The following is a 15,908-nucleotide window of genomic DNA, read 5'->3' as shown; positions in this document are numbered from 1 at the left end:
ACTTTGCTGTACAGCAGAAAGTAACACAACATTGTAAATCAACTATACTCCAATAAAAATTTTAAAAAACAACAGCAAAGTTAGGTTGAAATACAAAAGTTAACGTTCAGTAGTAACCGAGGATGGCTTGATCATTGCTGGACAATGGCTTATAAAGCGCCTACCATGGCTGAGACCTTAGGGAACATGGAGAAACTATGCAAACGACAATAATCATGCTTTCAAGAAACTCTTATTAGGGCCCTATAAAGCATGTAAACAAATCATTATATACGGGACAGGAAGAAAAGAGCCTAGTCCTTATCCCTCACACTTCCATTAATATGGGTCAGGAGAGAGTCCCAGAATTGTTTGTGCTCCTGGATAGAACCCCAAATCCTTCTAAACCCAGCACACACAATGTCACCACCTTTTTGTTCCTAGAGAATATTGGGACCAACCCCTTTATGCTCTGGTTGTGTTTGCATCAGCTATGGTCACAAAAGACTCTCTGGTCATCTCAAGATTGTTAAACTCCCCTCCTCATAGGTCTTTTTATACTCTCCTCCCCAACCCCCAAACAAAATACCTGATCCAATCTCCTATCCATTTCTTTGCTGGGATCCATCAGACCAATTTCATCATAGGTGACACATAAATCCAAGCCTCTGAGAATACATTCATCTTCTGCATTACAATCCACACATGGTTCTGTTCTTCCCCATTTTTGACCTCATTTCCTTCCCTTCTTCAAGCCACTTTCACCAGGGCCTTTGGAAGTCATGGTCAGCAATAGAATTTCCGATGTCCTTTATCTCTTCTCTGTAAATTCCCTTCTCTTCTTACTCTAACAGAAGCTGGTTTGCCCCGAAGACACTGTTTCTTCTCTAGCCTTCTCAGGTAGTGGCTATTTTCTTCCTATACTCCTTATACAACTGGCCCGGCAGTAAAATGTGTCCTCCTTGCTCTTTGTTGCTTCTTCTAGAACACTGTCGTCCCTCCTCTATAAAATCCTCCAGCTTTGAATTTCATGTATACCACCCAGATAGCCTCCTGAATGCAATCATATCCCAGTTCCTCATCTCTCCCACTCATCTTGTGATTTTAACAGCTGGATCTCTGTCACTCTTTCAAAAGTACTGTCTTAATTCTTGGTGATTCAAATAGTCACATAGAATATGTTTGCAATATTTCAGCCTCTCAGTTCTTGATCTCCTCCTCACTAGTGGTCCTATCTTCCATCTACCTCACTTCCTCACTGCACTAATTTACCTTCAATGTCATGAGGCTGAATAATTTCAATTTATTTATAATCTCAGTTTCAAGCACCTGCTCTCTATCATTTCCTATCTTTCTAGCTCACTTGACCTAGATACTCGTATTCCAACAATCGTCTGACCTTACCAAGACCTCTAATCTATTTATCTTACCACTTTTCACTATTCCTAAATTCTCTTGTGTTCTCACTTTAATTCTTATGTGACTTAAATTCCACAGTCAATCAACATAATCATATCTTTGCTGGCATTATCCATCCCCATTCTAGTCAAAGCCACCTCTCCACCCACATACCACCTGCATGGATATAGGCAAATGGGTAGAAAAAAAACACACAACCATGATGACTGATCTCATATCCGTTTCATGACCACCATCCTCCAGTAGACTCTTAATTTCCCCCGAAATAATAGCACATTGCCCAGGACTATTCATTTTCTTACCCTCCTTGATGACTATTTCATATCTGGCCCATTTGTCTCAAATACCCCTTCTCTCATTCTTACTCTAGACTGATTATCTTGATTAGTTTTTCATTTAGAAAGCAATAGAAGAGAGCCAGAAAAGACAGTCCTCAAATTCCCAGCACTGTATCTACTTACCTACCAGCAACCTCCTGTTACTCTGAACTTTGTGCTATTTAAGGAAACCTTTCTATTTGTGCACTACATTCAATTTATACACGTTTATTCTTCCAACAATTTTCTTCTCTCTATCCTGCATCTTTAATTTTTCCCTTTCTACTTATCTACCTGTCCATGTGCAACTAAATATGGGTGATGAAAAACACACAAGTGTGCTGAATGTTCTCACATCAAAATCAGGAATACCACTCTGAGGTGAAGCTTTATTTATCGTTATTATTTTCATCAGCATGGGGGAAACAATAACAAAGCACTTCTTGATGCCACTTACACCTCAAAAAAATTCACTCCTCTGTTCCCACCTCAAAAAAATACACTTCTCTGTTCTTGAAGTAAAATTCCTTTAAGAATTATTTTACTTTCTGTAAAAGTAAAAGGAAAAAAGAGTGGCAGTTTTGATGTGGGGGAAGATTAGAGATTCAGTTTTGTTGGGTTTTTTTTAAGTTCAAAATGCTTAAGACTTCAAAATGATGATGCTTATGAGTCAGCTTAGTGCTGGGAACTTGCCATTCAAGAGCAAGGACTAAACAGGCTGTATCCATGTTGAAATACAAAATTATTTCAATATGAACATATTAGAAAAAGGTGGATTCTCTTTCCCCTCTTTTTTGAACTTATTCAGAGCAGGATTTTGCTCCCAACACTCTGCAAAACTCTTCTTGTCAAACTTACCAATATTCTCTATGTTGCTAAATTCGATAGTCAATTCTCGTCCTCATCTCACTTGATCCAGTCCCAGCGTTTCATTTACTGATCATTTCCTTCACTGTGAAGTACTATCTTCCCTTGACTTTCAGGGCTCTACATTCTCCATGGTTTTGTTTGTTTGTTTGTTTTTCTTTACAGACTTCCTCTTGGTTCCTTCTCATCATTTTGAACTTCCATCACTGGGATGGCTCAGGGATCCTTTGGACCTTTTCTTTTTTCCAGTACATCCACCTTTTTTCTAATATGTTCATATTGAAATAATATTTGTATTTCAGTATGAATACATCCTGTTTAGTCCTTTCTCTTGAATGGCAAGTTCCCAGCACTAAGCTGACTTCTAAACATCATCACTTTGAAGTCTAAAGCATTTTGAACTTAAAAAACAAACAAACAAACAAACTGAATCTCTAATCTTCCCCCTCTATCAAAACTTCCACTCTATTTTTCCAGTTGTTCAGGCCAAAGCTATGAATTTAAACTTAAGCTCCATTCATATTTTAATATCCTTATTCTAATATGTCAGAAAATCCTGTAAGCTTAACTTTCAAAATGCATAGTTTGCAACCACTTCTCATTGCCCCCTTGCTAAACATGCTGATCCAAATCCTCATTATCTCTCACTTAGTGTTTTGCAGTAGCCTCTCACGTCCATTCTTGTTCTCCTATAGTTTATTCTTCACAAAACAGACAGAATGTCCTGATAAGATATAAAGTATATCATGTCACTCTTCTATTCAGAATCCTCCAAGAGATCCCAGATCTAAGTATCTTTGTGTGTTTCCTAGATACTGTTTTATGTTCAAAGGGGCTGAACTTGTTAGATCTCATCTACCAGATTTCTTGATTTCTAGATTCTGGTTGGAGTCAACAGTGAGAGGAACTAACCAGAAATTGGTGGGCAGAAGGAGAGTGAGGTCTAGGTATCTCTTCCTGCTTCTATATTGTCAGCAAGTGTTAGCTGTTTCCGTGAAAGCCACAGCTGCTGTGTAGCAGCCCATTCCATACAGACACCCCTGGTGTCTCTTTCTCCTTGCCAGTTTAGGCCTAAGGTAGTAACGCTGCCCACTGTTACTAGTACTGGGTACTGTGCTATCTCATATTAAGTTTATTCAACCTTTTGAACACATTTGTAAATTAAAAATTAATTAAACTCTCCTTAAATTTCTCACTTTATATATGGCATCTTATTCCTGCTGAGACTGTGATTACCTTTGTTGTTCCACTTGGAGTAAACTGAAAGGACTTTACAATGGTCTACAAGGACACACATTATTGCTACTTTACTCCAGTGCCTCTGACTTCATTCCCTATTCTTCCGCATGTTCCTAGTGCTCCATACACCAACCATAGGAGCCACAGTGCTCCTTCCTTTTTTTTTTTTTTGATATCTTATGAATTTTACATTTGCTATTAAGTCTCTTCACTCCTCTACCACCTCATTTATGTCTTCACTTAAAAGCCACCTTCTCCTTGTGGGTTTCTATGAACACTATTTAAAATGGAAAGTCCCCTCCCAATACTCCTTACCCCATGTCTCTTCTTTATCTAAATCCTTAGAACTTATCACCATATAACATACTCTGTATCTTACTTACTTTACTTTTTCCATTTCCACTAGAATGTAATCCTAAGGAGAGAAAGAAATTTGATCTGTTTTGTTCACTGATGTGTTTTGAGTTTTTACAAAATTGCTGGGCACAGAGTAGATGCTCAATTAATATTGTGGAATGAGTGAATGAATGAAAAAACAGGAAAAATGCAATGAGAGATTTAATAGGAAAGAAAATATTTTCAGCTAATAGTATCAGAAAAATGATATTTGAACTGCACTTTGAGAGTGGACATGGCTGATGAGTAGAAGGGTTTTCCCAGGAAGTAACAATCGGAACAAAATCACATTGATGGAAAAGTACTCAAGAAACATTGTCTTTCAGTTGGATTGGAGGGTTGACTGCAGAAGCAGGAAATAACTAAGTTGTTGAAGATAGGCTCAGGCTAGAGAACAGAGTATCCCAAGTGCAGGGTAAAGCAAACCAAAACAAGTTTTATTTTGTGGGAAAAGAGGTGCAGACTCTTTGGGACTTGTGAAGTGTCATGGTCCAAGTTGTATCCTAGAAAGACTAATTTGGTGGTGGTATACACAAGAGTTTAGAGAAGGGAGAGTAGAGTCATTGAGAGAAACTAGAAAAGCTATTACAAGAGGTGATGAGTCCTGAACTACAGTAGTGGTGATGAACATGGAAAGGAGGGCTGTAAGATGTATTGTCTTGTAAGAGTTTCTTGACCCCTAGAGTAAACCAATATATTATGCAGGGTGTTTGGAAGAACTGATCTCTTAATTACCAATTAACCCTGAATCAACACAGTACTTTATTCATTTTTCCCGTATCATCTGAATTTTAAAATAATAAACAGGTTTAATTTTCTTCTTAAATACATTAGCGAGAAATACTCTATGGTACACTGTAGGTAGAGGGTGTTTATCACAGCTTAATGTCCTGTCATTTTGAGCCTATTAATAGAAAGATCACAAATAGAATATCTGCCAATGAGCAAAACACTGATTCCAGCATCAACTGTAATTGCAAATAGTGTGGAGCAGGAATGGGAGTCCTTTATTTGGAGGTGACAACCAGGACAGGCATGGTACAGCTGGGACTCTTTCTACCCCTACTTGATCATGGATCATCTGTCCCCAAGCAATGCCAAGGGTAAAATCTAGCGGTGTTGGATGTGGTGTTGGGATCCCCAGGATTCCAGTATTGAAATTCATTTTACACAGTGATGAACAAAATCCTAAAATGGTACCTTTTATAGAACACTGCATCTATAATGGAGTGGAGATGGAAGAAAGAAAGAGGCAAGGCTCTATTACTTTGTTCCCAATGATACTGGTCATAATTAGTTAATTTATTTAACAAAACATCAGTGGAAAAATGTTATGTTCTCGTCTTTTTGCTAAGTGCTTAAATTAGAGATTCAATATATAGTATTTGTCCAGAGACACTTACAGGATAGTAGGTGAAAGAGAAATGCAGAAATGCATAATTCAATAACAGAAGTCTTATGAACAATACAACTACAGAGGAAGGAGTATCCAACTTTACCAGGGAACTTTCATAGGTCTGAAAACATTTGAGCTGAACTTGAGGCACTGGCAGAGCTCTAACATGAAGGAGGAAAAGAGTGGGCATTCCAAGCAGAAGTAACATTAGCAAAGGCATATAGAGCATAAAAGTGCATGTCATGTTCAGAAAATAGAGTGCTAGCATGTATGCAGCTCATATTCTTAGAATTCTTGGGGAGAAGAGAAAAATTTTGAAAGACTTTTGCGAAATAGATGAACAAGAGTTGATGAACAAATGACTCAGGATGAATGGGGAGGAGAGAACTCTGAGATCTTTATTCACTTTGGGCAACTCAACTAGCATTTTATATACTTATGAAGAATCAATTCCTTAGACATCTGACTTTGGATTACTCGGAAGGAATCATAGATTGTACCTTGAAACACACAGGAAAGTCTTGCTTCATTATTATTATATCAACTCCTAGAATATCAGAGATAGAAAGGCACATAGTGATCCTTGAATTGTATTGATGGGGAAACTATGGCACAGTTAGTGATTTGCTCAGCATCTCATAGTAAAAGAATTATAGTTTGAATTAGAACTCAGATCTCCTAACTCCATAGATGTTGCTGTTTATACACTATATAGTTTCAAAAGCCGTTTCCATTTATTTTTTGGCATGGTGAAATATATGGACATATATCACAATAGAAAGATCACTTGGATTTTTGTTTGGGTAAAAGATAAGGGCATAAAGCTGTTAAGAAGCCAGAAGGTAACATTGTTTTCTATCTAATTTACAAAGTAGTGACCTTAGAACTTGAGATTAAAACTGGTTTGGAGAAATTGGAGGCATCAGTGTTGACCTGTGAAGAGGCTCCATGTAAACTTAATGTATCTTCTCAAAGCTACTGGCACCAAGCAGTGACAGAAAACAGATAACGGAGGAGAACAGAAGTAAGCTGTTTAGCTTTACATGTGAGAAATGCATGTCATAGGAACTAGGTCTAAACAGACAGAAGTACTCTTTACTATTTATTATTATTAAGTCTTTTTGAGAAGAAGACTTGCATCTCTTAAATATTCTTCCAACTATTACTAGACCTTGGATGCTGGTGTGTATGTATATGAGAGGGGAGGGGGTTATTTATGCATTACTAAGTAAACCAAAGAAACATAAAATTATAACATCCTACAGAGTGTCTAGTCCAACTCCATCCATTTGGGGTAGGGGTCTTAGAAGTCTGAGATACACGGGAGAAATGACTTGATTATTAATATAGAATCATTTCATTTCAGAGCTGAGACAAGAACCCGGGTTACTTCAAAGAGAGCAATTACCTGCTCATCCTTCCTCCTGCAGCAGCTGCTTTTTGGAATAAACAGTCACTTCCAATCTCTTTAGAGGCAAGCCCAGAATAAAAGTTCTATTTCAGGACTCAACCCTGGACCAAGAATATGGCTAACCAGCTCCATTTATCTCATCCATCTGCAGTTTTCAGAGCCTGCCTGTCTCTTTGTCGAGTAGAACAGAAAGAGGGGAGGGGAGGAAAAGAAAGAGAGAAAGAAGAGAGAGATAGACAAGAGACAGAAAGAGAGACAGAGACAGAGATACCAGGACTGCAGATGATATAATTCTTCCCCATTCTATAATCTCTCACCAAACAGAAGAAATGTCCTAGCCAGAACAAGATAGTTAACTCTCATTTGAGTTGTGGCATCACTACAGCTAGTTAGCTTGCCAGGTTAAGGATGAATTTAGGAAGACTAAGAACCAGTCACTTTCCTTTTCTGGACTTCAATTTAAGTAAAAAATAAAAGGGTTTCTATGTTACAGTACTGGCTTTAAAATATGTTCACAGATTCTTTGAGAGTCCTCCTTTCAAGAGCTGAATTCCCCTCTTCTTGAGTTGGGGCTGGACTTAGGGACTCATTTCTAACCAATAAACTATTGCAGAAGTAATGATATATCACTTTGGAGACTGGGTCATAGATGACACTGAGACTTTCTCTCTCTCTCATCTCTTCCTCTGGCGTAAACCAGCTGATGCATCATGACGATACTCAAGGAACCCTACGACACTACAGGGAGGTCCATATGGCAAGGGACTGAGGCTTCCTACCAACACCCATGTGCCTACACTTGGAAGTGGATCCTCTATCCTCAGTCAAGCCTTCAGATGGCTGCAGCCCTGGCCAACACTCTGACAGTAACTTCATGTGTAACTCTGAGCAAGAACCACCCAGTAAAGTCTTTCCCAAATTCCTGACCCACAGGAAATGGGATGCAGTCAATATTTGTTGTTTCAAGCTGCTATGGGGTAATTTGTTGTATGGCAATGAAAAACAAATACCGTTATTTTTCAACTTCTTATTTTTTCAGAGACTACGGTTTTTTTTGTAGTCTTCAGTGTTTAGAGTCATATGAAATTGTATTATCTATTCCCTAATTTTTAGGTATGAACGATTACAGTTAGACCATGTACTGTGGGAAGTACCCTAGGATTCAGCAGGTTAAGGAACTTTTTTTGGACTTCTTCTTTTCCCCCAGCTTTCTTTTATAATATCATCATCATCATCATCATCATCATCATCATCATCATCATCATCATCATCATCATCATCATCATCATCATTGTCATCTTTCCACTACCAAGCATGTAGTTTACACATTTTACAGGTTCACATTTATTATATATTTTTACCTTTTACAACAATACAATGAGGTAGATATTTTATTTTATTCCCATTTTATATATGAGGAAATTGAGTACTTGAGAGCAAAAGTATCTGATTGAAAGTCACATAGTTTATAGAAGAATTGTTACTCCAATTCAGGTCTTCTGACTCCAATCTAATATTTTTTGCACTGTATCAAGAGCCCTTATAATAGAAGTGATCATTCAACTTTATTTCCTCATACCTGACATCCACTCCACATTTTAGCTTTCAAGTCTGATATTTGGGAATTTTTACATATAACCCTTCTCTTTTTTATTACTGAGGTTTGTGAATAACTGAGCGGGTTCATTTACTCTCCCTTTTTTTCTCCTGGTACTTCTTAAAAGTCATCTAATTGTTTTGCCTATAGCCAGGTGTTATACTTTAAACACTCTCTTATTCTAGATGACTGATTGCATGTGTTCTGGCTTTCTTTGGCTATTCAGTTAAGTAATTTCATTGGTGATTTCTATAATTTTATCATCTGTATTTGGTTTTTCTCATATTTTATGTAATTTCATAATAAGATATGAAAATAAAAGACTCAAATTTCAGTATTTGGGAATCAGTTTTAAGTTTTGCACTTTAAGGAAAAGATATTATCTAGAATATTAGGATTTTTTAACCTCTTTACTCCAAATTTGTAATATATCGTTATTGATTTTTCACTGAAACATTTGCAGATATTATAAGGATAACTTGAGGCAGTTATCCTTTACAAGATTATGCATATAAATCATTTTGGTAGATTTAGCAGTCTGGAGTAACCTCAGTTTTTAAAAAGTTGATGTCTAATTCTGGTTAAGAACCACTGTCCAAGGTGTGTTTCAAAACATGGTACTAAATTACAAATTAATTGCAAGCATATGACAGCTTTTGACAATGGAAAAGTAATAAGTTTTTATGTATGCCTTTGTGTCTTAAACGAAAAATAAATAAATGCATATCAGATTGTATCTTAAGATTTTTTCAATATGGCAATAGAGTATTAATGGTCCCATCACCTGGAGCAGGATAAAAATAGCTCATGATCTGAATTCAGAGTTTATTTTGAATCTTTCTACTTTCTTTCCATGAGCTCATCTCAAAGAGAATTCTTCCTTTTTAAATATTTTTAAGTGTTTTGAATTGTCCAAAATGAAAACTTTGTAAATTATTCTCTGAAGAATTTGGAGTGTGTCAACAATCTCTTCACTACACTAGAACATAAAACCTCTTCTTTGTTCAACATTATAACTTATAACCAAATAATATTAAAAACAACGCATATACGTATATGTATAACTGAGTCACTTTGCTATACAGCAAAAATTAACACAACATTGGAAATCAACTATACTTCAATAAAAAAAAAAAGCTCCTTTAGCACTGATCTTCACCACCCCAAAGAGAGCTTTTCCTCATGATCAAATGTTATTTCACAGTATTAGAAGAGTCATACAATAATTCAGATTTTAATACAGAGAATCCAAACCATAGAGCAGATGCACAGATAGCAGCAGACTTCATAATGCCCACTTTAGCATTTGTCTCTTCCTTCATCTAAGCTTTAACATTTTCAGTTTGAATTCCCTATTTAGCTCTTCGGATAAATGGATAAGTGATGCTTTCTAATGACCATGTTACATGCTCTGCTGTGTTCTAAATGTCTTCAATTCTTTTGAGGCTCCCTGAATATTCAAAAATGAAATGGCTCATTGGCAGATAGTTTGAGCATCACATTCTTAGAGAGCTAACTAAAGCCACTGAATGGAAATTAACCAAATACAGAAACTTTCCAATTTTTAAGAATGCTTCCTCTTAACCAGAAGCTATATTTATTATGCATTCCTTCAACGATTTTTCATTGGGGAACATTTAAATACAAGGTCTACACTTTTCTGTACACTACTTTTTTTCACAACTGTCTCATTTGACACTTTGGCAACCTGAGGTGGGGTGTTGGTAGCAAAGTCCTTCTTTCCTTCATTATCAAAATATGTGACATATCTCAATTTGAAGGTCCCTTGACTCTTTAGGCAATCTCATCTCATTCTTAGACACAGACAATGCTATGTGTTCTCCCAGTTCTATTTCATTCTCCTCTCCAAGGCACACAGGAAAACTACATTTTCCAGGCTTCTCTATGACCCAATCAGTACTTGTAGCTAGCTCTGGCCAAGAGTAAGAGTATTAAATGCCATAATTAGTCTGAAGTATAGAACAGCAGGAAGCTACACATTTCAGATGGGAATGCTACAAAAAAGTAAACCCCTATACTGGACATGTAACATATACAAGAAATAAGTCTTGTTGTATGAAGCCACTGAAATGTTGGAGTTATTTGTTAGCACAGCATATCTTATGAGATTCTGATTAATGTATATGATAAACTACAGCAATCCCATCAGATTCCAAATGTCAGTGTTTGATGTTTCATATATTAAAAATATACTCTATTAACTGCTCATCTATTCAAATATCTCCTTGTGCTGAGGCAACTCCAAGGATTAAACTTGTCCTACATTTTCATCTACTTCCTGTAAACACCTTGTTAAAAGGATGATTCGTAGTCCTCCTTGGCTGGAGAAAATCAGAGCCTACAAGGGTAAAAGAGTAGTTAAAGAAAGATAAAAATGAATGGTTCTTAAACATTTTGTACATCAGAATCACCTGGGAAATTTATTCCAAATGCAAATCTGCCCCACTCTCTTGAGTGGGGCAGGTTTGCAGACGACTTTCATTTAGTTACTATTGCATGGGGTCAAGAAATATGCATTTCAATGTGAAACCAAACTGGTTCTGATGTGGGTGCATCAAGAGTATGTTTTGAGAAGCCTTAGTCTGGACTCTAATAAAGGCTCTCTCTCCTTATAGCTTGAATAGTATAAAAATGTAAGACTAGTTTGAAAGAATTCTCATAGGTAGATAGGTAGTTGTTTGTTTGACCCATGGAATACCTTATCTGAATTATCAAGGGTACAATGTTAAAATGCAGACTCCTGGACAATGTCCACTACCTAATAAATCAGTCCCTCTGGAGTAGGAGCTTCACCTGAGATCCTCACTTGTAAGATGCCCCCCAAACAATTTTTAGACACAAAAAGTTTGAAACCATTGTCATAGGGATTGTTTGTCCTTCTGCACATATTTTTATGATTAGTTCAATTTATTATTCATGACTTTTTCATGAACATTAGTTTTACCGACCACCTCAAATCTTCACACTGTAAGGGAATATATTATTACTAATGTTTTTACTAGTTATAAGAGTAAGTAATTGGAACCCACAGTGTAAATCATAGCTCCTGAAAGATTATATCTGATTTTCAAGATAAATGGTGAACAGATTTTTATTTTGCATTAAGAAAAATACAAATTATTTTTGGGGGTGAATTATAATTTGATCATAGGGTCTAGAAGAAAGAAAAATATTCTAATTTTTAAATGCTTAGATGTTATAATATTTTTAAATGAAATTATATAAAATCATGAGATGACAAGGCCAGATGACACATCAGACAGTTGATATGACATTTAATTAACTGTGTGTGGGTTTACATTAACTGCCTTTTTGATTTGAATGTATAATGGTTCAAATTAAATAGTTCCAATTAGGTGGCTTTGTAACAGACGTACTTCCAATTGAATTTTACAAGAATAGTTCTACAGTTGACACTGGATCAGGTGTCAGAAGCCTAGATTAGAGGCCCAACCCTATCACTAATTGGCTGAGTGTCATTAAGAAAGCCACTTAATCTGGATAATATGTTCCTGTTCTGAACTGCTTTTGTGCTAAAAAAAAAATGATGTAATAAAATTGATTTGTAAGCCATAAATAATTATGCAAATGGAAATTTATGCAACCACAAGAATGATTTCACTATGTGTATAAAATTTGTCAACAAATATTGAGCACTTACAGTGTGCCAGATACTGTGCTATGAACTTACATGCATTATATCATTTAATGCTCACAAAGTCCAATGAGGTTAATAATATTATCTCCATTTTAGCTAGCAGGAGATGGAGGCCCAGAGATCCCATAGTCAAACAGACAGTTAGGAGAGAAGCAGGACTCACATTCATCTCTACTTGACTTGAAACTTACTCCTAAATAGGCAATTTTCCTATGTAAATGATGTCCATTTAACTTACAATCATATTAATTCAGTTACGAATATGCATGACCCAAGAGGAAATTCATTCTTCTTATTCACCCACTGAAATATATGGTACTGAATACTGCATTCAATTGTAGCATGTTGGGTCAGGGAATAATGACATAACCTCATCGCTTTTCTCCATACAGTATAAGTATGGTCTATCATCTTTCTGACCCTTGTATAGCTAATACCAAAAATTATGACTTTATATTGCTTACACTGTACTTATATTGTCAATGGAAATTGATACTGACCAACATTTAGCTTTTGAGAACAACGTGATTATCCATCTATGCATTCATAAGAGCTCAGGTGTAATTTTCCATGCCTCTGTCACTAGTCCTTTCACTTATTTTCTTCACTTAGAAAATAATTTGTAAATCGTAAAAGTAATGTCTCAATTTCCCCAAAGATATTTTATGGTTTGAGATAGTGTGCTAATAAAGAATAAGACTGATTATAGGTAACAGCATTCTCTCCCTTCTTGGGATTTGGAGCAACTTACATTACCCACTATTTAACAGATTTAGAGAGAAACTACTCTCTGTCTTCCAAGTGAAGATTCTTGAGCATAAATCAAGAATGGATTAATCCCTTCAAGAAGGAATGCAGTGTAGAACACGAGTTGTGCTCAATCATTTTCTGCTGGATATTCAGGTAGATATTCAGGCCTGTCATTTCCTAATTACAAGTTCCATGTTGAGTCCCATTTACTCTGGAGGGCCCTATTTCTTCATCTTATTTCAGCAGGAGAAGGATCTAATTGTTTCTGTTTTCATTATAGAATTCTGTATTTCTCTCCAAGAGGAGTAGTGGGATGAAAACTCTGGCTTCTTTCTCCACCTCTCATTCACTATTAATAACTGAGGATGGATGACACCCATTGGGCCATAGCTCACTAGCAACCAGGGCTCATATACTGAAGGTGAGCGCTCATGTCTGGTATGACCTTTGGCTCTTTTTACTCTGCTCCTGGTCATGAGCAGCAGATTGTGCTTCTAATTTTTTTACAGTAAACCCACCAGGAAGAGGCCCTTTACAGAATAGATGGAAGGCACACTATTTTCCAGCTTTTTCTCCTTAATGGAGTGTTGGATCAGATCAGCCCTATTCTGAGTGTCCAGATGTCTTCAATTTGGGGAGGAAATAAATGTCTTCCATTATTTCCTTAGGGCCAGTCTGTGTTCTCCAGTCTCAGAATCACCAGGGTTATTTGGATCTTCATTTGACATATGTTTTTTGGGTGAATGCCTTCGTTTTGAAATTACAAACTAGTGGCTCTCTGGATAAATGTATGTTCATGTATTTTGGTTGGTTCTTTACTTTTCTCTTTTCTTTTTTTTCAAGTTAAAGTCATTCCATAATTGACAGATTACATAAAATCTGGATTTTTAGATTCTTTTGAAAAACTGGACAATCTTCCAACACTGGGGCTAAATCAGTGACAGCAATCAAATGGAGCTGAGTAGAGGATGCTCCCTTTTAAAGAAATATATACTCTTCAATTACCTCCAGGCTTAATCATCTCTGTTATCTCCCTGACTTGGAAATCAAATGCCATGTGCCTTTTATGATTGTGTTAAAATGTTTAAAGAAATACTTATCTATACCTATGTCCCTATACACATGGGTACTAGATAGAGAGCATTGTATTATACTTATATCTGGCCCCCTTTTCTCTTTTTTCTTACTTTTGATCCTTGTAGGCACTTGAATTGACTATTCTCAGAATTCTGAATGAGAAGAAGGGATTGGTGTACCAAGCTCTACCCTAAACCCTTAACAGTACTGAATTTTTCAGGTGTCATTTCTAAAAATATAATGAGATTTTTGTATAAACCTCCATTTCCTTTGAGACATTTTCTTACTCTCTTTTGGTCCTTTCTCGGATCACTTCTAATACACATTAGAAAGAAACTAAAGAGACATCTAAGTTTTCCTAGTACCCAAACCAAATCTCAATTTCCTTAAAGAGGATACTCTTCAGATATGAATTTAAAAGCCATAAAAGGTAGAAGGGAGAGAGAGAGGTAAAAATTTGTTAGTACAAATGAAATCACATAAAAATATAACTTTATTGATGCTAACAACTTTAGGCAGTTTAGAGAACACTAGTTTACAGTGAGACACAGGACACCATGTATCCTTGCGTGGGAGTATTTGGTTCTTCCTGGGAAAATGTGCTGTAGGTTTTCTGTTGAGCTTAGTACTACAGCTTCCATCAAAACCAATTTCTTTCCATAATGCTCCCTCAAGATACACATACCCTGTAAGTATCATAGCCCAAGTACACCTGACTGACTTATAACATGAGGTTGGTCAACAAACTCAAAGGAAACACAATAAAATTCTTTGCTCCATTTAAAACCATTGGGCAAGAGAGAGGATCAGACTTTAGGCAACTTGCACATACTGACCTTCTAGGGCCCAAGAAGAGTGTGCTCTTCTGAGGCCGTTAGAGGCAATAAGTCTGGATTCGGGTCCTTCAGATTTTTTGTCTCCTAGAAATAAATAGTTTTTAAAAATCAATGAAGGGGACACAATCTGATAGTCCATTAGATGATAAAAATGTCAATTATTCCCATAGGTTCATGACACAAAATGGGCTGGTAGAAATAGCAGCCACCACCCACCACACAGTAATTATAGGATATAAAAGTCATTGTTATTGGATAAATCCGTGAAATGGTGAAGAGCAAGGGCTGAGATCTGGGGAGCAGGGGGTTCCAATCTGGTGCCATTTTGTATCCATTGAGTTTCTGACTCTTGGGGAACAGGCTTACAGAGGTGTGTCTCCCACTGGGGCTGGGTATGAATCTCTGCCCGGCTTTTGCTCCTAAGCTGACTCTCTCCTTCACAGTAGGTGACACAGCAGCGACAGGCTGCAGAGGGCGTCCCTCTGTGCTTGGACATCGTGTCTGGGGCTGGAGAGGCATCTGCAGCCCTCCCTGAGCTCTGGAGTTCTGGGGGCTCTTTCAAACGACTTCTCCTCCTTTGAACGTGGTCCAGACTGATGTCAGACTGGGAAGAGCAGCTCTCATTCCAGCCAGAGCTGGCACTCAGACTTCTCAGGGGAAGAGCCAATCGCAAGGCCTTCCAGAATTTAGAACCAGAATGTTTAGACTTCTCTCCCTTCCAGCTCACGAAAGACACAGACTCTTTCAGCTGCAGGATGCTTGGGTGTGGATGCTCAAGGGGACGATACTCAACCACAATGAGCTTGGTGGCAATGGAGTTCTGACACATGACACCCAGTTTGAACTCCAGCATGCTGATGCTCTTTTCTGTCACATAATCTGGGCTCAGGACAACAATCATCCTCCGGCTCCTTTGAATGAAGTCAAAAACTGCTTCCACTGTAT

The 15,908-nt window shown here is 37.1% G+C and overlaps 1 protein-coding gene across 8 annotated transcripts in view; it reads right to left on the bottom strand.

Annotated features, from left to right (window-relative positions):
- Positions 1-15,908, bottom strand: part of IL1RAP (interleukin 1 receptor accessory protein) — a 165,248-nt gene that overhangs the window by 27,052 nt on the left and 122,288 nt on the right. For all 8 annotated transcript variants that reach the window (XM_082461475.1, XM_082461478.1, XM_082461476.1 and 5 more), the window contains one exon: positions 1-15,908. This exon is cut by the window's left edge and continues 27,052 nt beyond it. In XM_082461475.1, the coding sequence (XP_082317601.1) occupies positions 15,190-15,908 (719 nt within the window). In that variant the 3' untranslated portion in view covers positions 1-15,189.

This window comes from Balaenoptera physalus (genome assembly GCF_965194825.1).
Source record: "Balaenoptera physalus genome assembly, chromosome: 4".
Classification (NCBI taxonomy): domain Eukaryota; kingdom Metazoa; phylum Chordata; class Mammalia; order Artiodactyla; family Balaenopteridae; genus Balaenoptera; species Balaenoptera physalus.
Note: the sequence above shows the minus strand (reverse complement) of the source record. Positions and strands in the feature narration are given on the sequence as shown.